Raw genomic sequence first — 23849 nt, 5'->3', positions numbered from 1 at the left:
CCATGGGCACAGTGGATATGTGCCATCTAAAGCAGAAATTTGATTTGACAGAAGGTGTAAATTGGACGTATTTTGAGGCCAGGTTTGGTCCCCATGTTCTCAAACTAGGTGTTTGGGCTTTGGAGCAGAAAGTAGTTCCCACTCTGGGCAATCTGCGGCAGAATGAATAAGGCACCAGCAGTGTTGATCTACTTCCTGTTCATCTGCCAGTGGCTTCCTCTACAGCTTACTGGGGATGCTTTTATAAGTGAGGTACAGCACATGCTATATATAGGCCATGGCCGCTTACCTCAGTTATTAAACATAAAGGAAGATAAACAGTCACAATTAAGCTTTATTGAAGCAGTTTACATTAGAAGTGGAAAAAAATTCTTAGTGAATAGAGAATATGCCAACCCACTAAAGGCTATCAAAGTTAAGATGTTCACATATATACAAAATATAAATGACATTTAAGGTAAAAGTTGCATGGATCAATTTACAATGATAAAAAACTAACTGTGGGTTTCCAGCCTGTTTGATTACTCAAGCGTGTTTACCTCTGAATCCATAACATTGCTACAGTTTAATCTGGAACTTGTACAACACTGGATTGGTGCATGATAAAGAACTGAAACTTAAATGGTTTCGGATTGGTGAAGAGCTAGGCAGTTCTGAGTTAGGAATGGTGTTTTTTACAACCATTTCTGCAGAATACTAGTTTGATTAACGGAGCAAAGTTATAATCTTACAAAATGTAAATGAAGTGTTTATGAAAATGAAAATTTGGGCCTTGGCTATTGAAAGATTTTGGGAAGGACCTACCCAAATGCTTCAACTAACTGACTCCAGGTTATGAAGCCAGTGACATAAATTTAAAGGGTTATATTGTTGATCTGATGTGGCTTAAGAGTTCAGTTGAAAGAAAACTATTGTTTTAAAATCTACTCAACCAGGCATGGAGGTGCACACTTTTTTAATCCCAGAGGCAGGTGGGTTTTGTGAGTTTGAGGCCAGCCTGTTCTACATAGTGAGTTCTGGGCCATCCAGGGCTGAATACTGAGACCCTATTCCCCACGTCTTCAAATCTACTCATGAACTGGTCTTTTCATTAATAGACTTGGAGCTGACTTTTCAGTCTGGGGAAGGCCCAGCCATACTCCTAGACTCAGGCCCATGGTGCAGAGGACTCAAACTCAAGCAGAATGAGGTGGAGAGAAAAGATAGTTCCCCCCAGCATTTCCTAAAACGTGCAAACCTGTGAAACACTGGGGCCTTCAAGTCATTTGGATTTCAGTCTAATTTTTAAGAGAAATTTAATTGGTATATATTTTAAATATAAACCCACTATGGTCACTAAGACTTTGAGACAATTCTGCTCACTTGAAAAGATATGTTACCCTTTCTAGGCTGGATGGTATTTTAAGATACATGGTTCTGTTTTAGCTGTTTTAATGGCGAAGGGAAGGGAGAGCTTTGTGTCTCCAGGACTTCACTGAAAGGCCTCCAGTTTTAAATCTGGTCAGTGAATAAGGAAACAAGTGAAGGGCTTGACCCACATTAAATCTGGTCAGTGAATAAGGAAACAAGTGAAGGACTTGACCCACATTTATGAAGACTGGGCTGGTCCCCAGCTTGGAAAAAACTGCATTGTGCTAGAGGGTGGTCTCACCATCCGCCTCTCTCCCATAGTCCTCAGTGTCTGTGAAGTCTAGGTCAGACTCCATCTCTATCTTCACCTGCGGCACCATGAAGGCAGGGCTCCGTGAGTAGGTGAAAGCAGGCGAAGCCGAACGAGAGATTTTGAAGTGCAGGGTGATGCTGAGCAAGACAAAGTAGGAGAGAATGAGCATCTAGTTTTTGGTGTGTTTAAAGCAAATGTTTGTGTATATGACGTATGCCCACAGAGGCCAGAAGAAGGTACTGGATCCCCTGGAACTAGAGTTACAGGTAGTTGTGAGCTGCCTGAACTTGGGTCCTCTGGAATAACAGTAAGTGCTCTTAACTGCTGAGTCATCTATCCAGCCCCCTGAACCCTTTTTAAAAATTTTTTATTACATTTGTGTATGTGTATGGTCATGCACACAACCATGGCATACATGCCACGGCACATGTCAGGACAGGAAAACTTTTGGAAGTCAATTCTCTCCTTTCATGTGGGTCTTGGGGATTGAGTTCAGGTCATCAGTTTTGGTAGCAACTGCCTTTACCCACTGAGCCATTTTGTTGGCAGGTTTTTGTTGGTTCTTGATATGGGGTTTCATGTAGCCTGGAACTTCCTATTTTGCCAAGAATGACCTTGAACTCCTGATCCTTCTGCCTCCACCTCCCAAGTACTGAGATGACAGACGTGTGCCACCATGCCTGGCTTGCTTTCCACCTCCCAAGTACTGAGATGACAGACGTGTGCCACCATGCCTGGCTTGCTTTTGAACTCTGTATCTAGGGAACAAAGTGTCCTCTATCTGCAGGGCTTTCAGCCATAGTTACTGAACTGATCTCACCCAGTACTGACAAAAAACTTTCTAAAGCATAAATCTGGCTTGCCATTGTTCAAAGGATAGCATATGAGCTCTATAGTACAACAGCATAGAGCCTGTTAGTCTGGAGCTGCCTTTCAGGTCTGACTGCCCATTATTCCCTGTGTGTATGCTTTCAAATGCTGCCTTACACCTGTTTTCACAGCCTGGTCTGGCCTTTCTTCTCTGGCAGGCCCTATCTGTCCTGGGTAAGGCGAATCCCCTGAGTTCACTAGCTTCTCTTACACGTTCCTATGTTCATTCTCACACACACAGCTCTGTGCCTTTACCTGTGTGTCCCTCTGCACCCTCAGGGATCATGCATTGTGCCTGGCAGAGCTTTGATGCTTCATCTTTGTTAAGCTAAGCCCTGACATAGCCTTTATCTTCACTGAAATGATACCCTGATGTCCTGTTGTCTTTGCTTCCATCTCTTCTCATGGACTTGGTGAAATGCCAGTATAGCTGGGAAGGACCACCTCTAGTTAACCATTTATGGTTCTAGTTCTCTGCATTTATGATCTTGTTCTCTGGCTCTGTATAATTTAACAGGTTTTTAGAAATTCGGTATCTTGGTGCAGGTTCTCTCCTGTCTGAAGTTGGTGCAATTAGAGATTTGACTTAGTGCAGGCTATTGTTTTAGTTAATGGCTTCTTTGGGGAACAGAAGTGATGGCTCAGTGGTTAAGAGCACTTGCTGCTCTTCCAGAGGCCTCGAGTTTAGATCTTAGCACCTATATTGGGTGACTCATAACTGCCTGAAATTCCAGCTCCAGGGCATCCGACTCCATGGACACTGCACACATATGGCAAACAAACACACACACACACACACACACACACACACACACAAAGTCTTTTCCAAAAGAAATTAAAAAGCTATTTGTGCCTGTAGAGGCCAGAAGAGACTGTCAGATCCCTTGGAGCTGAATAATAGGCATTTGTGAGTTCCCAACATGGATGCTGGGCCACAAACTCTAGAACTCATGACTGAGCAGTAAGGACTCTGAACCACTGAATCATCTCTCCAGCCCCATTGTAGGCTGCTTTTTTAAAAATGCAAACAAATTGGGGCTGGAGAGATGGTTTAGCCATTAAGAGCAGTGGCTGATCTTGCAGAAGACTGAGATTCAGTTCCTAGAACCCACATGGTGGCTAACACCCATCCATAACTCCAGTTCCAGATCAGATGCCCTCTTCTGGCCTCTGCGGGCAGCATGCCTGTGGTGCATTTATGTACATAGAGGGAAACACTCATACACATAAAATCAAATAAAAGAAAATTTAAATGAAAACTAGGGGCCCGGCATGGTGACACATACCTTTAATCTCAGCACATGGGGGGGGCAGGGGGGAGTAGAGGCAGATGGATTTCTCTGAGATCGAGAGTAGCCTGGTCTACATAGTGAGTTCCAAGGTAGCTGGGGCTACAGGGAGACCCTGTCTCAAAAACAAAACAAAAAAAGGAAAGCAAACCAAGATGGACAATTTATTTTCTCCTATTATTAACTATATATAAAGATCAGTGGGTTTGAGGGTAAAGAAGCCCAGATTGAGGATGTGGGAGGAAAATGTATGTAGTCTGCTCTACATACATACTTACACCTGCCTCTACTGCCTATGTGCTGGTTATGTGCTGGGATTAAAGGCATGTGCCACCATGCCTGACCCCTGTTTTCATCTGGGACAGTGTCTTGGGCCTGCACCTCATGGAGGGTTGAGCTGGTGATAAGCCTACTCCTGACACTGATAACTTGACTCATGACCCAGAAGATTCTATGTGCATATTTTAAAGCCTTCTTGGGTGTGTGCCCTCTGGAAATTTGCTAGGTTCTAGACTTGGGGGAACCTTTGCTCTTACTGTTAGATCCAGGACTGAGTGAATTCTAGTCTGTCCATTCTAGGGCACAAAATAGGGATAGGACTGTGGCTGCCACCTTCCCTAGTAATAATAGAGGCAAAGACTTCCTTGCCCCTGACTCTTCCATTTCTGAACCCCCTTGGTAATTAAGTAGAAATCAAGTGGTCCTGCTCTCTTCATGCCTGGCGTCTTATCAAGAACACCAAGGAATCACATTGGCATGAAGGATCCAGGCCTTGACTGCTTTCCTGACTTTTTTTTTCTTCTGAGACATGGTCTTGTATGTGCCCCAGGCTGGCTTTGAACTTGGTATGTAGCAGAGGATGTCCTTGAATTCCTGACCCTCCTGCCTCCATCTCCCCAGTGCTGGGGTTATAGGTGTATACCAGCATGACTGGTTTTATGCACTTCTGGAGATCTAACCTAGGGCTTTATGAATGTTAAGTGAGCAATCTACCCCCTGAACCACTGCCCCAGTCCTTTTTCTGAATGTGTCTCTCTCTTTCTTTTTTGCCTTCTAGTTAGTGCTCATTAATCCTGCTTCCACTGCTACTTTATTCCTTAGAGTACCTTGTGTTGAACCTATTGTGTATATTTATTTTGGCTTTCAGTAATAGATACTTAAGCCATGCCTTAGCTGTCTATGTTGTTCTCTTTTTTCAATATTTACTTTCAGTATTCTATGTACTATTTTGTAGTAAGTTCCTTTTCTAAGTTGGATGCCTTTGTGTTTTGTAATCATGTTAATGTTGATTAGAACATACAGTTTTTACTTGATCTCCAGTAGCCAGATTGCTCAGCCCCTTTCTCCCAGTGGTGGGTCAGCAAAGGCTAGCCTTGTCCCTCAAACTTCTAGCCATTGCTCATTCTCTTGTCTGATACGCAGAGATCTACCTAACATGAGGCCCCACCCTGCTGGAGGAGGGAGGGTCATTTTCTTCAGAGTGGCAACTGGCAAGTTGCCTATGATCCAGTAATAACTCCACACCCTTGAACATGAAAAAAAAAAAGTCTAATGATCTTTACCTTTGATCCAGTTCTGAGCCACTGAAGAAAGAATCAGAGTGAGTAACTCCAACTGGAAGATCTTTTTCCTGGTAGGGAAATGGAAATGTGAATCAGGTTTGATAGGATACAGGTTTGATAGGATACATTCTAGTTCTCCAGCGCCTCCCCACCATTTCTATTTATTGGCTCCAATCCTATGGCCAGAATGCCACAAGAGGAATACTGGGGCCTCACAAAGATGGGTGGCTGACTCAATGCTTCACACCAAGGGCTCTTGGCTGGTTAAGAGGGAGTGAGTCATGGGGAGGGCAGGGCTAGAGAGGATGACAGAAGAGAGCTGGGTGGGATAGTGAGGAACCCGAAGTCACCTTCTACTATGACAGTCCTCAAGGACCCTTGAGGGTGCTGGCAGGATCTGCTAGCCACCCATAGCTTCCCTGTCTTTGAGGAGAATGGCAAACCCTATATAATAAGAGCCTCGGTCAGGACTCTATTGGACCTTTCAGAAGACTTTTGGACAGATTGGACTGTTCCTCACTAGATTTTAGTGATAGTGAAGAATCATCTGGAAGGGTCTTTATGAGCAGTGCCTGATCCCTCCCAGGCAACCACCTGTCCTGCAGTGGCAGGTGCCTCTAACTCTCTAATTCAGATTACTCAGGGGATGATGTCATCCAGGTGGGAAAAGGGGAAAGCTCAGCCCTGACTGGAACTCTTAGTCATCTTAACAATACCAGGAAAGCATGGGAGGCTCATGTTTGGACCAATGTGGTCTGAAACAATGAAGGGGAGGACTAGTAGAGCCATGAGCAGAGGAAAGGTGGGAATGAAAGGGGTTGTCTAAAGAAAATTGAGGACTGTGCACTGAGGTCCCTATCTGGTTAGGGTGCCAATGCTCTTGGCCAGTTATCTTTGATCTCTGCCTAGCACTGGTGTCCTCCAGCATCTAAAATGGTTAGATTGCTGAACTGCAGGGGGAAAGTTCCTTAGAGATGGAGGACTAGTAATGAGTAGGAAAGGAGAGACAGCAGGTGTTGTACTTACTGGCAACACAGTGGATACCATTTTGGGGATCAGATTGGACACTTTCCATGGGAATCTTTATAACTGAGGGAGGAAGGAACTGGGGCTGGAGAAAAACAGTGGGAAAAACTGATAAACACCAACACAACCACTCTGGCTTCCTTGCTGAGACAAAAGACACATTCATCCACAGTATGCAAGCCACCATCCTCTTCCCACAAAGACTAACTAGTAAGGCATGTGGCAAACACTCTGGGCCATGGTGCAGTTATGCACTATTCTAGAGACCCAGGAGACAGGAAGGAATTCATTCAAGAATGTCACTCAGAACAGTTTAATCTGTTGTGTGTACTGGCTAGTTCTTGTCAACTTGACACAAACTAGAGACACCTGGGAAGAGGAAACCTCACCTGAGGAATTTCTTCTATCAGATTGGCCTGTGGGCATATCTGTGAGGCATTTTCTTGATTGTTAATTGATGTAGAAGGGTCCAACCCAGCCCACTTTGGACAGTGCCATCACTGGGCAGGTGGGTCTGAGCTGTACAAGAGGAGCAACCCAGAGGAAGCAGGCTAGTAGGTAGGGTTCCTCTGTGGTCTCTGCTTCTGATCCTGCCTCTGGGTTCCTGCCTTGAGTTCTTTCCCTGACTCCCTTAGTGATGGATTATGACCTGGGAGTTGTAAGATGAAATAAACCCTTTCCTCTCCAAGTTGCTTTTGGTCAAAAGAAAGCAAAGTAGGACAGAAATTGACACCAAAGAGTGGGATCTTCCTATGATAAACATGACCATGTTGTTTTGGGGGAAGATTGTTGAAATTTTGGATTGGAAAAGCTGTTGAGTGCTTAGAGCTTAGTGAGCTGTTCTGTGGGAACATGGAAGATAGTGCTGAGATCAATGGGGAGGATGGAGACTCGGCTTGTGATGGTTCAGTGGGCAGTTTGAAACTTATTCAAAGTCTCTATTGGGGCAATTTATGTAATATTTTGAATTGAGAATCTATGGAAATAAAAAACTGTTTTGCGGAGACAATCAATGCTGGTTATCTGGGGCTGAAAAATCAGCTGTGATTAATAAGGCATCATTGAGGCAAAATCTTCTGGGGAGTATTTCCTCACAGTCAGCACATAGGGTCAGCACACATTCGTGCAATGTCTGTGGCATCAGAAAAGGGTGTTGGATTCCCCTGGAACTGGAGTTATGGACAGCTGTTAGCAGCCACATGGGTGTCGAAAACCAAACTTTGGTCCTCTACAAGAGCAACCAGTGCTCTTAACTGCTGAGTCATCTCTGTGGCCCCTGAGAGCTTTTGGGATTTAAACAAATTATTTATTATTTTTATTTTATGTGTATGAGTGTATTGCCTGCGTGTATGTAAGTGCACCCATGTCATGCAAAGCTCTTGAAGCTCAGAAGATGGCCTCAGATCCCCTGGAACTACAGTTACAGATGGTTGTTAGCCACCATATGGGTACTGGGAATTGAACCCAGGTCCTCTGCAAGAAAAGTCAGGGCTCTTAACCATTGAGCCATCTCTCCAGCCCCAATTTTTTGGTATTTTTAAAAGATAGTATCTCACTATGTATCCCTGTCTACCCTGGAACTTGCTATGTAGGCCAGGCTGACCTGGAAGTCATAGAGATCTGCCTGCCTCTGCTTCCCTAGTTCTAGGTTAAAGATATGTGCCACCATGCTTGGAATGACTTTGGACTTTTAAAGCTGACTTTTTTAAAGACTGTGGGACTTTTAAAATTGTACCATGTTTTTTGCTGGTTTTTTTTTTTTTGGTCTTTTTGAGATCGGGTCTCCCTGTAGCCCTAGCTATCCTGGAACTCACTATGTAGACCAGGCTGTCCTTGAACTCATAGAGATCCACCTGCCTCTGCCTCCCAAGTGCTGGGATTAAAGGTGTGCACCACCATGCCTGGCTTAAAATTGTACCATGTTTTATATCGTGATATTAACATGAGAGATCTTGGGACTAAACAAGAATATAAAGGTTAATAGTGATCGTTTATGTGTCTCTTTCCCTCCCCTCCCCTTCTCTTCCCTTCTATTCCATTCCCCAGAGTGTCATGTATCACAGCTGGCCTCCAACTCACTATGTAACTGAGGATACACTTGAACTTCTGATCCTCCTCCCTCTAACTCCCAGGGTTAGAGGTATGTACAACCATGTCTATTTTGAGAGGTATTAAGAGACTGAACCCAGGGCTTCCTGTATGCTAGGCAAGCATGCTACCAACTGAGCTGAGTTGGATATCCCCAACTCCTAAAGTTTGCTAAGTTATCTGCAAAAAATACATGAATGAAATATGGGGCTTTGTCCTCTTGGAAGAAGACAGCAATAAGGACGTGGAAGTTCAAGCCAATCATTGCAATCAGAGGATGGTTTAATCAACTGTCCACCAGTCAGCAAGGGTTAGCCTGTGAACAGCTTTCATGTAAAAAAGGTGAAATATCTAGCACAGGGTAGATGAAGGTTGTGGGTGCTAGTAAAATGGGGAGACTAGCAATGGCACCAAGGGAGGGCATGGTCAAAACAGGAATGCTTTTCTTAATTCTCTTAGACATTTAGCTACATGTCAATCTTGGGACGTCACTTTCCTTTTGTGGGACAGTGTCAGATTTTTTAATGGACACTTGAATCAGAAAATCATTCTACCTAATATTTTGAGATTTACTATGCTTTCTGGGTTGGCTCCTTGGCTGTTGACTCTCTGAATGGTGGGCATCCAGGTGGTCCTAGGCATCTAGCAAATATAGCCATACTCCTTTTAACTTGAACACTTCCCGTACTTCCATCCCTAATACCCTGTGGACAGGCCCAAGCAAAGTTTCTCCCCAGTGCTACTACCTGTCCTGGGTTCAGTCTCCCTGTAAGTTCCTGCTGGAATCTCCCCACCCCAGGTCTGCTCCATTCTCTAGAGGTCCTCCTTATAACCACCTTCTCTGTTGGAGCATCTTCTGCCTAGCTCCTTCAGGGACCTTCACTGCTGTTGATAATGATCCTGAGGACCCAGAGTAATAGGAGAGTGGGAGGCTATCACCTGTTCCTGGGCAGAGGGGCTTACTAGCTCTGGATACCCTGAGGATATTCCCAGGAACAGATGGGGCCTTTGTACCCCAGATCAACACAGATGCTCCTCCTAGACCAGGTACTGCTACAGGTCACCTGAGAAGCCACCCCAGTGGAAGTAGAGGGAGGGTCTCTCACTCTCTGCATCTGCCTAGGCCTCTTATCTTCCCCACCTCCTCATGAATGTCATCATGGGTCCCTTTTCTTCTCTTCTTCCTCTTGTCTGTCTCCTTTTTCTCCTTCTCTGGGAGGATGTTGTCAATCCAGGCCAGGTCATGTTGGGAGAAGATGAAGTCCAGGAGCCTTCGAACGATGATGAGGCCCAGGATCTGGGGTGGAAGGACAGGCAGAGTCTGAAGTTTCATTCAAGCCCAGAGAAAAACATAAGCTCATTTTTGGGGGGCGGGGTGTACTTTTGAGACAGGGTCTCCCTGTAGCCCCAGCTGGCCTGGAACTCGCTGTGTACACTGGGCTGGCCTCAAACTCACAGAGATCCACCTGCCTCTGCCTCCCGAGTCCTGGGATTAAAGGCATGCTCCACCACACCTGGCTATGAGCTCATTTTTTTCTTCCTCAGTTAACTGAATTGGGAGACCTTTTGTGGCTAGTGTCTTTGCAGCTATTTCAGTGTCCCCAAAACTAGCTAGCCAATAAGTCCCAGGACTCTTCCTGTCTCAGCCTCCCCAGAGCTGGGATTACAGGCCAGTGCCACCATACTCAGTGCACATTCTTAAGTTCTTGATTCTATGATCTTAGTCCCCATTCCCTTCCACTCCTCATTATTTATTTATCTTTTCAAATGCAGTTGTTTTACAGGGTGAAAGGTTTATACTTAGTATTTTGAGACTGGCTTGAAGTTCAGCAGTGAGGAACTTGGCTTTCTGGTTTGTCCTGCTTCTCCAATCCCACCCTTTCCCACTTCCCCACCAGGGAGGTTGGGTGGCTTTACCCTGGCTTCAGCAGATGGGTTGTCTTTGCAGGGTCCTGCCACATTGCCATTATTACCTCCACTTGTTGGCACTGAACCTCCTGGCAAGACTGTGCTGAGAAGCAGGGGAGCCTATGCCCATCTTACCATGACGGGGAAGATGATGGCAGCCATGGTAGATTTGAGGATCCAGAGCACTGCCAGGCAGAGGATCTGCACCAGAGTAAAGAGGTGGATCCGGCGGAGGGGCACATGTCGCAGGAAAGCATGGTCCGGCTGGTGCTTAGCTGGCATCAGGAAAAGTTTGCAGCGTTCCCAGAACTGGCAAGGATACAATACAGGGCTTAGCTAGGTAGTCAGGCCCCTGGGGAGAAGACCTTCTGGGGCCTGGGACTAGGGGAGCTGTGCCTTTGTGGGGTCTCAGAGAGGGGACCTCTAATTAGGCCTTATGACATGCTAGTAATGTCTAGGCATGTATAATGTAGGAAAGGGAGCTCAAGCCCTGAGTGTTGGGAACAGACCCTGGATATGGCCATGAAACGAACATGGTCTACACTCAATCAAGAAAAAAAAAAAGTCAACTAAGCTAATTGCAGCACAGTCTTCCAGGGCACCCTGGGGTTTTGTGGTAAATCAGAGCAAAACAAAAATCTTTTCTTTTGTGGAGTAACTTTAGGGGAGAAAAATGCGGAGGTGTAGTGAGAGGTCATCAGAGTTAGCTTGACCTAGTTTTAAAACTCTGAGCCTCAGTTTTCTCCCCTGTAAAACATGGACCTCAGGACCTAATCACAGAGATTAGATGACGCGTATAAAGAGCCCTGGTTTAGATGTTTTGTTGGCACAGTTGATGGAAGTGGCATCATTATCATATACTTCCACTGAATCAGGACATCAAGCATTTAACGTCTTGGTAGCATCCAACTAGGTCACATAAGCCTGGGGAGAGTACAGTTTTACCTGGATGCCATTGAGAGAGGCCACGCCCATATAGAGGAAGACTCCGTAGAGCACTGGCATGGGGATATACTGGAATGAGAGAGCAGAGGTTTGGGCAGCTGAGCATCCTTGGCCATTCTGTGCGGAACAGGGGTGTGTTAGTCAACCACAGAGGCAACTGGGGAGCTGGCATTTGGAGGAGCTGAGGGTTCAAGAGCAAACTTGGAGTCTGAGTGTGTGAAGGTGGCCAGCCCAGCACATGGTCCCTCTCCAGGCCTGGCTGCCCTCCCAGACAAGCAGAACCTACACAATGTGGGTTAAGACAGCCTTCCAGAAAGAGGTAGTGCTGCACAGACTGAATCCTGCTCACTGCCACAGATCTGGCCCACTTTACCCTCAGCTGAGGGCTGCTGAAGGGGCCAGGGAACATGGCTAAGCTGAGCAACAACAGAGAGTACCAAAAACAAGTGCCAAAGTCACACATTATACACAGCCAGCTCAGTGCGAACAGAACAGAAGCACATAAACTAAGCAGCGATGATTTGTATCATGCCTTCTGCAAACAAGGACAACAGCTGTTTGTTTGCTTTTTCAAAAATGGAATCAGGGCCTCAGGAGATGGCTGGGGGCTGGGGAGATGGCTCAGTTGGTAGAGTGCTTGCTGCATAATCATGATGGCCTAAATTTGATCCCCAGCAACCATGCAAAAAAAAAAAAAAAAAAGACATGGTGACACAAGCCTGTAATCCCAGCACTGGGAAGGCAGAGACAGGAGAATCCCTGAAGGCTCACTGACAAACTAGCTAGTCCAAATCTGTAAACTCCAGACCCTGTCTCAAAAAAAGAAAAAAAAATCATATAATTTACACATTCTTACAATCAATCATCATTTCGAATCTTTAAAAGTCTCCTTTTTGCCACAAAAAGGCTGCATTTCAGCTTCTTTATCTTCTTTATCTATGCCCATACTTGCTGCTGAACCAAGGCTGTCATGCTTTGCTCTTCGATCGTCCTACTAGAACACTTTGGTAAGCACAAGGTAGGATACCAGTATGTGCTGCCTAACTTCTAGACACCGTTTAAGAATTTCAAGGCGGGGGCTGGAGAGATGGCTCAGTGGTGAAGAAAACTTCCTGCTCTTCCAGAAGATTGAAGTTCAGTTCCTAGCACCCACATCAGACAGCTCACAACCAACTCCAACTCTAGCCCCATGGGATACAATACTCCCTTCTGGACTCCAAGGACACCTGCATACAAGTACACAAACACACATGCATACACAATTTTTTAAAATGTGTGTGTGTTTTGCCTGCATGTATGCAAGTGCACTCAGGTCATGAAAAGCCTGCAGAGGCCAGAAGAGGGTGTCAGATCCCCTGGAACTGGAGTTACGGACAGTTGTTAGTTGCCCTGTGGGTGCTGGAAATTGAACCTAGGTCCTCTGGAAGAACAGCAAGTGTTCTTACTTGCTGAGTCATCTCTCCAGCCCCCACAAATTTTTTAAATCTTAAAGAAAATGTCAAAGCATTCAACCCAGTAAGCAATCACTTTTTAAGGTTAGACTGTGTTCACTATTTAAACATGAATCAAGATTTAGACCTAAATGTTGTAAACGTCAATCTAAGGCATTTGAGCTAAATATTAAAAAAGGAGGTAGATGGCCCTTGGATTGACCCACTAGTACATGGCTTATGAAAATTTCCCTAGTTATAAAGCAATGTAAAAATTTCAAGATATTACACTGTCTCAATTGCTAAAGTATGGGAGCAATGAGAGAAAAAGGAAATCTTAAATAAAATTTAATAACAAGGGGCCAGAGAGATGGCTCAGCAGTTAAGAATACTTGCTGCTCTTCCAAAGGACCCAAGTTTGGTTCCCAAATTTCATAACTCATAACTGCTCATAACTGCCTATAACTGTAGCTCCAGGGGATCTGATGCCCTCTTCTGGCCTCTGTGAGAAATTGTACATATGTGGCATATATTCACACACACACACACAAATAAAAAATAATAAAAAGCTTTAAAAGGGGCTGGAGAGATGGCCCAGTGGTTAAGAACATTGGTTGTTCTTGCAGAAGACATGCATTCGAATCCTAGCACCCACATGGCAGCTAACAACTGTCCGTAACTCCAGTCCCAGGGGATCTGACACCCTCTTCTGACCTCCACGGGCATTGCACAACATGGGTGCACTTATCTACAAGCAGGCAACGCATACACATAAAAAATAAATAAATAATTTTTTTAAAGAAGTTTTGTTTAAAAAAAAAGTTTCCAAAGAACCTTAATTACAAACTAGGTGTGGTGGGTCATGCTTATAATCCCACAAGGCAAAAGAATTGTGGCAAGTTTGAGTCTAATCTGATCTACATCTCCCCAAATAATCAGGGATATATAGTGAGACACTCTAAAGAAATAAAAAACAAGGGCTGGTGAGATGGCTCTGGGTAAAGGCATTTGCTGCTCAAGGCTGATGACCTGAGTTTGATTTTCAGAACTCACTGCAGGAGAAAACTGACTCCCAAGAGTTGTCCTCTGATTGCCGTATGAGCACTATGGCATGTATGAGCCTACACACACACACACACACACACACACACACACACACACACACAATCCCCCAAAACCCAAACCAGCAAACTCTTATCTGTAGCGGCACAGCGGCACATGTGAACGCCAGGGGTCAGCCTTGGGTGTCATTCCTCAGGTACCTTTTTTTTTTTTTTTTTTGAGAAATCTTTCATTGGCTTGGAATTTGCCAAGTAGCCTAAACTGGTTTGAGATTACAGGCATGGGCCACCACATCCAACTTTTTAACTTGGGTGCTGGGGATTGAACTCAGGTTCTCATGCTTACACAGCAAGCACTTTACTGACTTCCATCCACAGCCTGGTTTCTAAGGCATCACTTAATATAGGAATACAGTTCATAGTTTGGAAAAGTTATAATACTTTGGCCAAAAACTTCAACAGAAAGGGAATTCCATTATCAGTCAAAAATGTGCAATGATTACATGTTAGTAAGAATAAACAATACATTATTTAGAGAACAGCCACAAAAGGCTTCAGCAAAGTCAAATCTTATGCACAGAACTCTTTTTTTCCCTAGTGCTTTGGATGGAACCCAGTTCTTCACCCAAGTTAGGTAAGCACACCACCCTGAGCTACCCCCCCAGCTCTCATTTAAATTATTTTATTTATATTGCTGTGGGCATGCTGTCCTATATTAAGCACATAGACAATATTAGTGTAAAAACAAAAATGTAAAATCAGATGTTAAAAGTATGTGTCTAAAAGCCTGGAAACTATACACAGGACATAATAAATGTGTTCATAAATGAAATGATCACGTTGTGAATAGAACAAAAGGAGGGAGACCATTGTGGAATTTTCTAATTGATTTGTGCTCAATTCAAATACACAGAAAAGCTGGTGTGGAATGACTGAAGTGCTGAATACGCTCCACAGCTGGATGGAGGTCTGAATCTATCACAGGGAGACAGCAGCTGCCACCTCCAAGTGTTGGTAGGAATCTTTGGTCATTAAATAACACTTTTCTTAGACTAGAAATTTTTTTTGTTTGTTTGTTTTTTGAGTCAGGGTCTCCCTGTAGTCCCAGCTGGTTTGGAACTCGCTGTGTAGACCAGGCTGGCCTCAGTCTCACAGAGATCTGAGTGTTAGGATCAAAGGCATGCAATACCACATCTGGCACAGAGGATTTTGATACAAACACTGGCCAAAGTGACATACATAATGGTTCTTTGGAGACCTTTCTACAAAAGTGAATCATCCCTGGATTATTTTTTCTTTTATTTATTTTTATTTTATGTGTGTGTTATATCTGCATGTATGTAAGTGTACCTGTGTCATGCAGTGCCTGAGGAAGACAGAGGAGGGTGTCAGATCCCCTGGAATTGGAGTTACAGACAGTTGTTAGCCACCATGTAGGTGCAAACATAGGTCTTCTGCAAGAACAGCCAGTGCTCTTAACTGCTGAGTCATCTCTCTAGCCCCTCCGTGGACACTTAAAACACAGGTTGGGCTGGGTAATCCTAGCACTCAAGAGACAGAGGCAGGTGGATCTCTGTGAGTTCAAGGCCAGTTTGGTCTACATAGTGAGTTTCAGACTAGCCAGGGCTATGCAGTGAGACCCTGTCTCAAAAACCAATCTCTCTCTTCCTCCCTCCCTCCTCTCTCTCTCTCTCTCTCTCTCTCTCTCTCTCTCTCTCTCTCTCCCCCCCCACCTTGTCATAGAAGCAATTCCCACAAGTTGTCCTCTGACCACCACACACACCATACATATATACTCACACAAAATAAATGAATAAAAATGTAAAAAACAAAGTGGCTCTTTGGGCTGGGGATACAGTTTAGTGGTATAGCACTGTCTAGCATTTGAGAGACCTTGAATTCAATCCCCAGTACCATAAAAGTGGTTCAAGATAGGCGTGGTGGCGCACGCCTTTAATCCCAACACTCAGGAGGCAGAGGCAGGCGGATCTCTGTGAGTTCAAGGGCAGCCTGGTCTACATAGTGAGTTCCAGGACAGCTGGGGCTACAGGGAGACCCTGTCTCAAAAAAAAGAACCCCCCAAAAAAGTGATTCTATTTGTTTATGGTACTGGAAATTGAATCCAGGGCCTTGCATATGCTAGACAAGCACTCTACCACTGATCTATACCCACAGCTTTCATTTTATTTTTGTTGAAAGGGTCTCACCAAGATGCCAGTCTTGAACTCACTGTGTAGCTCATGTTGGCCTTGAACTTGTGATCTTTCTGCTTTAACATCACAAATTACAGGCTTGTGCTACCAGACCTGGCTCTTAAAAGTGTATTTTGTTTTATTTACATTTGTTTATCTCTTTAGTATGTGCATGTATACAGGCCACAGTACATGTGTGAAGGTCAGAGGACATCTTTGGAGTCGTTTCTCTCCTTCTACCATATGGGTCCTGGGGATCACACTCAGGTCAGCAGGTCCACAAGTGCCTTCACTTGCTGAGCCATCTCATTGCCCTGCCAAGAACCACTTTCAAATAACCAAATATCTGCCCACCTATGTGTGATCCATTTTTTTTTTACACAAAGGAAATACACTTAGTCTCTAAAATACACGTTTGAAGGGACCAACCTCACATCTACTGCTCAGGTGTGCCCAGAACCCATTCTTAAGCCTGAAATATTTTTCATAGTGATTGAATCAATGAACACTGTAGCCTTTCAGTCTTTTTTTTTTTTTCAAGGTAACCCCTGAATCAGATATTTTAAGACATTTAAAGGGGAAAAATGGCTGCAAAAGGTAACTTTAATTTAAGAGAAAAAGTCTTGGGCTGCAGAGATGGCTCAATAGGTAAAGTGCTTGCTGTGCAAAGAACAAGGACCAGAGTTTAGATTCCAGGGCCCAAGTGAAAAGGCAGGGGGACAGGAGAATCCCTGGGGCTTGATGGTCAGCCTAGCCAGATTGGTGGGCTCCAGGTTCAGTGAGAGATCCTCTCAAAATATAGGATGGAAGGGCTAGAGAAATGGCTTAGTGGTTAAGAGTATATTCAGCTCTTGAGGAGGACCAGGTTTCAGTTCCTGGCACCCATAATGGGCAGCTGACATCCAGCTCCAGGAGAACCAAACCTGCACTCATATACACAGACAACCCCCCATACACATAATTAAAAATAATAAAAATAAGGGGCTGGAGAGATGGCTTAGTGGTTGAGGGCACTGGCTGCTCTTTCAGAGGACCTGGGTTTGGTTCCCAGCACCCAGATAGCAGCTAACAAGCATCAGTAACTCTAGTTCCAGGGGTTCTGATACCCTCTTATGGCCTCCATGGGCATTGCATGAATGCAGTATGCTTACATACATGTAGGCAAAACACTCATACACATATAATAACATAAATTAAAAATAATAAATTGTAAAAAAAATTAACTATAGAGTGATAGAGGAAGACACTCAATGTCAACCTCTGGCCTCCACACTCATGCAAATATGCACTTGCACAAATGTACACTTACACATGTACACACACACACACACACACAAAGAAAAAATAAAGAAAAGTCTTATGTAGGAATATTGATTGAGAGAAAGGGCCACTTATAGGCAGTTGGATGTAGTGGAGAACAGAGAGTGGAGATACCGATCAGGACCACCCATTCCTGACTGGAAAGTGATCTGTCTGAGGATACAGCCTTGAATGAACCCCTGCTGGAATTTCCTTCAGCTGTTAAGACGTGGAACAAGAGACGTTTAAAGCTTTGTGGGGGAAAGTCACTCAGATGCCCAACAGACATAAGATGGAGGACCAGAGACTGGGCTTGGAGAAGAGCTCAGCGGTCTTCCCCATAAAGCACGAAGGCCTAGAGTGAGCCCAAGCCACAGCAACGTGGACACACCCAGCTTTGGAAGTTTCTGATCTAAGTAGGAAAAGAACTTAACAGAGCTACCTGGGGAATCATGGTCTCCAGAAAGGTTGAAGCAGCTCTGGAGGGAGTGAGACAGCAGAGCACAGGAAATGAAGAAACAGCACTTTGGCCTATTAACAGCTTGGTTTTTGTTTTTTTGTTTTTGTTTTTTTTAGTTTTATGTGTATGAGTGTATTGCCTGCATGCATGTGAGTGCACCCGTGTCATGCAATGAGGCGGAGGTCAGAAGAGGGCTTCGGATTCCCCTGGAACTGGAGTTAAGGACAGTTTTTAGCCGCCATGTGGGTGCTGGGAATCAAACCCAGGTCCTCTGCAAGAGCAGTCAGCACTCTTAACCGCTGAGCATCTCTCCAGCCCCATTTTACTTCTTTTATGGCCTGTAGGCTGGTGGCCCCTGGGCTACCCCTCCCCACTCCTGTGCTTTTTCAGGTGATGGGGTCCTTGGGGGGGTGCAGTGGCAGAGCCTCACCTTCAGGATAGGAGCCAAGAAGACAGAGATTCCTGTCAGAATGAACACCATGATGCCAGTCACTCTCTGCTCCCTGGTGGAGATAAGCATGCAGTCAGGGGTAACCTAGAAGATGCTCCATGGCCACTCCCAACCTCACTTTCTATAGGACTTGAAGCTTATTCTGTCCAACACCATGGACTCAAGTAGCTCATGGACTCAAGTAGTTGTAGCCTGAGGCCCAGATGACCCTCAGGAAAGAGGGAACACCTGACCCAGGTCAGGACATTTTGTAGGAGTGTTGGGGAGGTTATCCAGTCTAGTGTCTGAAGTTGGACTTGGGTTGAATCTTGGCTCTGCTACTTGGAGCATCAGGCAAGGTCATGATCACCCCAAGTTGAGTACAGCAGAGATAACAATGGCACTGCCATCAACAGGTTGTTATGATGTAAAGTGCTTATGATTCTGCCCTTTGGTGGTATGCTCCCACTCTTAGGAGTCACAGTTGTTGAAAATCTGGGGAAGGGGTCTAACTACTGCAGAGAAGGCAGCAGGGGTTGGCATAAGTAGGCTTTCCTGAGAGTCTAGGCCCTGGCTGTGGGCTCTGGACAGATTGTTTAGGCCTAGGAATACAGTGGGCTGGGAGAGGACCCTGTCATGGCCAGTCTTGAGCACTTCAAAGAAGCCTTCCTCAGGGTAGGTCAGGTGGCTCATGTATCCTAAGCCGCAGGGAGAAGATCCCAGGGCAGCCATTTTGGAGAATAGCAGGTGTAGACATCAGCAACCTAAGGGGCATTAAGATATGGTTCCCTGCCTGAAACAGCTCACATGGGGCAGGAAGGGAGTAGCCAGAGCTGCAGGTCAGGGTTGGGGATGGTTCTGGGAAGGCTTTCTGGAGGTATGGGGAACCAAGCAAGTTGTGAACTTATGGGAAGCCTTGGGAGGCACTAGGGGCAGGGACCTGGAGGGTCTTGAGGATAGACAGAGAGGGCAGGGAAAGGCCCTATGGTGGCCCTAGATTATAGAGCTTGTGGTGTGTGTGTGTGTGTGTGTGTGTGTGTGTGTGTGTGTGTTACTGGAGACTTCTAAGACAAAAGTACTGCTTAAAATTGAATTTTCATCTCTTTCTCTCCCTCCAGAATATCCTCCTGTCCCTGTGGTTTCTCGGCTGTGGCATAGAGGGCCTTTTTTCACCGAACTACCTTGAAGAAAAGCCAGTTCCCCTCCCCAAAGCTGGTCAGTCCTGTTCAGGTGACCCATGCCTTGCCCCTTCTTACCTGACCCCCAGGAACTGGGGCTGCTCCCCAGGGGCGCTGGTCTCTGTCTCCATCTTGAGGCTGTCGATGTGGGCGATGGAGATGACAGTGGCAGCCACGTACCAGGGGAGCCCCGTGAAGGAGCACAGGGCCATGAGGATGCCTACCCAGAACAGGTCCAGATGGTAGCCAGCAGCCTTCTGCAGGGCGGTGGGACAGGAGAAGCTTCTAGAAGCCTGTTCCTCCTCAAAGCAGCCATTTTGTGGAACATGGTTCAAGGACTCCCCTTGCCTTCCAGGGTGTATTCTGATGGGTATGTCACACTGAGATCCTCACTCTGAGGACATCAGACATGTCCTCACCACACCCAGAGGCAACTTTAGTTGCCACCCTGTCTAAAAGAGTGCGCCAAATAAGGGACATAGTTTTGGAAGAGAGGGATGTTCTGGCTTGGAAAAGCCCTGGGTTTCGGTCCCTGAGGAGAGCTCCTGACCAGTGACCATGGCATTTCTGCTGTGGATGAAGTATCCTAGCCTACAATAGCCCAGGCTGGGGTGGGGCAGGGAGTGGTCTGAGTCTTCTCAGACCCAAAGGCAGGAAGCAGGGGTCTCAGGAAGGTTCTCTGTCTCCTGATTTCAGGCCTACCACCATCACTGCTCAAGAGTGGACTTGGACCTGTCCTCAGATCAAGTCACCCTGTCCCTGTTTGGAGGTCATATCTCCCCTACCTAAAGACATCAAGTGGGGATTCATCTTTCAGAGGACGGAAGGAAGCATGCCCCTCCTTCATTCCCTGACTCTGCTCCTGGCACAGCCTTACCCTCAGCTTGTTCTCCTTCCGGTTGACAATGACAGCTGTGATCTGCTGGTCCATGAAGATCAGGATGGTCACCAGCAGGGCCGGCAGGAAGCTTGCGGGGTACACCCACCATGGGTTCTTCCCAAAGGGGGCCACGAACCAGCCTCGGTCAGGCCGTGTGGGCTGAGTGGAACAAGTGGAGAGGACCTTTCCTCTCTCCCTTGTCCCAGCATTGCCCTGCTCTCCCACTGTCTCGCCTTCCCCTCTGGGAGATACTTTTCAAGTACAATATTTTCCTTATAAACATTAGGCACCTGCAGCTTTAAGGTGATCCACAGAAGACAGGCACAGGAAGCTGCAGATAGCAGGCTACAGAACTACCAAATAATGGGTTGCAACACCATGGCTGGCGGGAAAACCGGTGAAGGTGGGAGGGCAGCCAGGAGGGCATACACAGTCACTAGTCATGAAAAGACAGTGAACAGAGGCCCCATGAAACAGAGTGCTTGATGGGCCCCATGGTGCCTCTGCCTCTGTTGAGCCTCTGACTGAGGAGCTCTGAGAGCAGCCTGTAAAATACCAATCATCAGTTCAGACAGCCATGTCAAGAACAAGGGTCGATGCAGAGGTGGGCACTGAAGAGAAAGAGGTGCTACGTGTGTGAGTGTGTGTGTGTGTGTGTGTATGTGTGTGTGGTGTGTGTGTGGTGCATGTGTGCAAGTGGTAAATGCTTGTGCATGTGGTGCATTGTGATGAGTGTGTATATGTGGTCTGTGAGTGTGTGGTGAATATGTATGCATTGTTGTGTGTGGTATATGTAAGTATGGTGTGTGTGTGCAGTGTATATGGTATATGTGTGTGTTACATGTGTGTGGTGTATGTATGTGCTGTATGTGTGGTGTATGTGTGTGTTATATGTGTGTTTAGTGTATGTGTATGGTGTATGTGGTATATCTGAGTGTGGTATATGAATAGTGTGTTTGTGTGGTGTGTGTGAATGGTGTATGTGTATGTCATGTGTGTAGTATTTGTGTGTGTTATATATGTGTGGTGTACATGTATGTGTGTGGTATATGTGTGTGGTGTATAGGTGTGTATATGGTCTATATGTGTGGTGTGTGTGCATGCGTGGTGTGAGCATGTGGTCTATGTGTATGCATGTGGCGTGTATGGTGTGGGTATGTGCTGTGTGTATGGTGTATATGTGTCATATATGTGTGTGTGGTGTGTGCAGTGTAAGTATGTGTACTCTATGTATGTGGTTGTGGTATATGTGTTGCACATGTGTGGTGTGAGTTTGTGTGATATATATGAAGTGTGTGCATGTGGTGTATTTTTGCATATGTATGGCGAGTGTTCTGCATGTTTGTATGTTCTATGTTGTGTGTGGTATATGTATGTGATATATCTGAGTATGGTATATGTGTGTTATGTGTGTGGCGAGTTTGTGTAGTGGGTGGTGTATGTGTGTGGTTTATATATATGTTTGTAATATATGTGTGTGTGCTGTGTGGTGTTTGTGGGTGTTTTTGGTGTATGTGTGTATGTTATATTTGCATATATGGTGTATGTGTATATGCTGTATGGTGTGGTGTATGTTTTATGTTTTATGTGTGTATTATATGTGCCTGGTGTGTGTGGTATATATGTATGTGGTATATGGTATGTGTGTACTTACATGTTTTTACTGTGCAGTGTGTATGTTACATATGTGTATGGTATATGTGATGCATGGTGTGCATAATATATGTATGTTAAATGTGCATGCTGTAGGTATTGGTTGTAGTGTGTGTGGTTTGTGTATGATGTATATATTTGTGTGGTGTGAGTGGTCTGTGTGTGTATGTTTTATGTGTGTTATATGTGTATGATATGTATGATGTGTGGTGTGCATGTTTGTGTGATATGTGTGTATGGTGTATGTTTGGTAGTGTGTATGTATTTCTGTGGTATATGTATGTCTGGGTGTGGTGTGTGTTATTTATGTGTATGTGTTGTGTGTGATGTATGTGTGTGTGTTGTAGTGTGTGTGTGTTGCAATTGTGTATGTTGGTGTACTGCATATATGTGTGAGTGCAGAGGCCAGAGCAGGACATCAGGTGTCTTCCTCTTTTATTGCCTTGACATGGGCTCACTCACTGAACTGGAAGCTCACAGTTTTGTCTAGGCTGGCTGGCCAGTGAGCTCTCAGAATCTTCCCATCTCTGACCCAGAATGCTGGGGTTGCAGCATGCACAGCCATGCCTGATTTTTCATGTGGGTACTAGAGAGTCAAACTCAGGTCCTCATGTCTGCAGAACCAGGGCTCTTACTCACTAGATCATCTCCCCCAGCTCCTAGAAAGAACTACTTTTATTTTAAGACCAACAACCAATGTGAGTTATATGAGATGTGTCTAAGCTACTTGGGGAAAACCTTAAATAATACCTTTAAGATCAAGACCTCAAAGGCAGGGAGGGTAAGTTCTAGAAGCTGGACTCCCTACTTTGGTTAGATGGTTGGTGAACTTGGGAGGGCTTGAATTTAGCCTTAAGCAAACCACCAACTCTGTACTAATGGGTAATTTCTTTCAAAAAGTCTATATTTTGTGTGTACTTGTGTGCCACAGTGCACCTGTGGAAGTCAGAGGACAACCTGGGTGAGTCAATTCTCTTCATGTGGGCCCCAGGGTTGAACTCAGGTTGTCAGGCTTGGTGGCAAGCACCTTTGCCAGTTGAGCCATCTTATGGACCTCAACCTTAAGCACATCCAGCCTTACCTGGAGAGCTCTTAATAGTGGATGTGTTTTCAGGTTCCCTAGGTCTGACAGGAGACTGAGAATTTGCACTTCTATGTTCCATGGTAACAAATATGATGCTAGTCCGGGGGCCATGCTTTGGGATTGACTGTTCCAAGGGATCAGTTTGAACAGGTCCCAGTGGGCCCAGCTAGTAGACTGCCATTGGTAAGGGAATTGGAAACCTTCATATAGAACCTGGAGGCTTCAGTTGGGCTAGAGGGACGATTAGAGTTTTTCCTACACAGCAGAGTTTCATTGCATGTCCTCTCAAATGACCGCCCCAGGAGCCCAACAGGAAGGGCTAAAGCAGACTCAGAGAACCAACAAGGTCTCCTGGCTAAGAATGTTGACCAAGTGCAGAAGGGAAAGGAAGTGGAGGCAGAGTGAATGTCCAGGGCAGGGGCAAGTGGCAAACCTTGATGACACTGGGCACGTGCAGCTTGGGGGTCTCTAGGCCGAAACATGCATCAATTCCACAGAATAGCAGGATGGAGAAAATGATGGAGAAGTCAGCAACCAGGGCCCGGACCTGCAGAAAGAAGAGGAGGAAGTGAGCCTAGTACCTGGCCCGCTGGGGGGCCCGGTCCTCAGGCTGAAGGCAGCGGGGCCGGGAGCAAAGCCTGGCTCAGCGACCTTGGGGAAGTCTGCCATCTCTCCAAGACTGTTTCCTGTTCTGCAAGATGGAGGTAGTGGTAAACCCACCTTGAAGGTACAAGTGAGTGATGGCGGTTTCAAGTGCTTGTGATGCAGTGGTCAGAGTGGGAGTTATGGTCCATGTGGCTGTTGCAGCCCTTGAGGAAGGCATGTTCCACT

General features: G+C 45.6%; 1 protein-coding gene across 1 annotated transcript in view; it reads right to left on the bottom strand.

The window, feature by feature from the left end:
* Positions 1-322: 322 nt before the first annotated feature.
* Positions 323-23849, bottom strand: part of Slc4a5 (solute carrier family 4 member 5) — an 86209-nt gene continuing 62682 nt past the window's right edge. Inside the window, exons 17-26 of the mRNA XM_008824773.3 lie at positions 23452-23565; positions 20279-20440; positions 19480-19658; positions 18224-18296; positions 11352-11420; positions 10542-10715; positions 9640-9795; positions 6411-6495; positions 5385-5452; positions 323-1800 (exon numbers count right to left, since the gene is read on the bottom strand). Coding sequence (XP_008822995.1) covers positions 5418-5452; positions 6411-6495; positions 9640-9795; positions 10542-10715; positions 11352-11420; positions 18224-18296; positions 19480-19658; positions 20279-20440; positions 23452-23565 — 1047 coding nt within the window. The 3' untranslated portion in view covers positions 323-1800; positions 5385-5417. The remainder of the gene's footprint in view (positions 1801-5384; positions 5453-6410; positions 6496-9639; positions 9796-10541; positions 10716-11351; positions 11421-18223; positions 18297-19479; positions 19659-20278; positions 20441-23451; positions 23566-23849) is intronic.

The sequence above is a fragment of the Nannospalax galili genome, unplaced genomic scaffold (genome assembly GCF_000622305.1).
Source record: "Nannospalax galili isolate Female #2095 unplaced genomic scaffold, S.galili_v1.0 scaffold389, whole genome shotgun sequence".
NCBI lineage: Eukaryota > Metazoa > Chordata > Mammalia > Rodentia > Spalacidae > Nannospalax > Nannospalax galili.
This window is presented reverse-complemented; position numbering and strand designations above follow the sequence as displayed.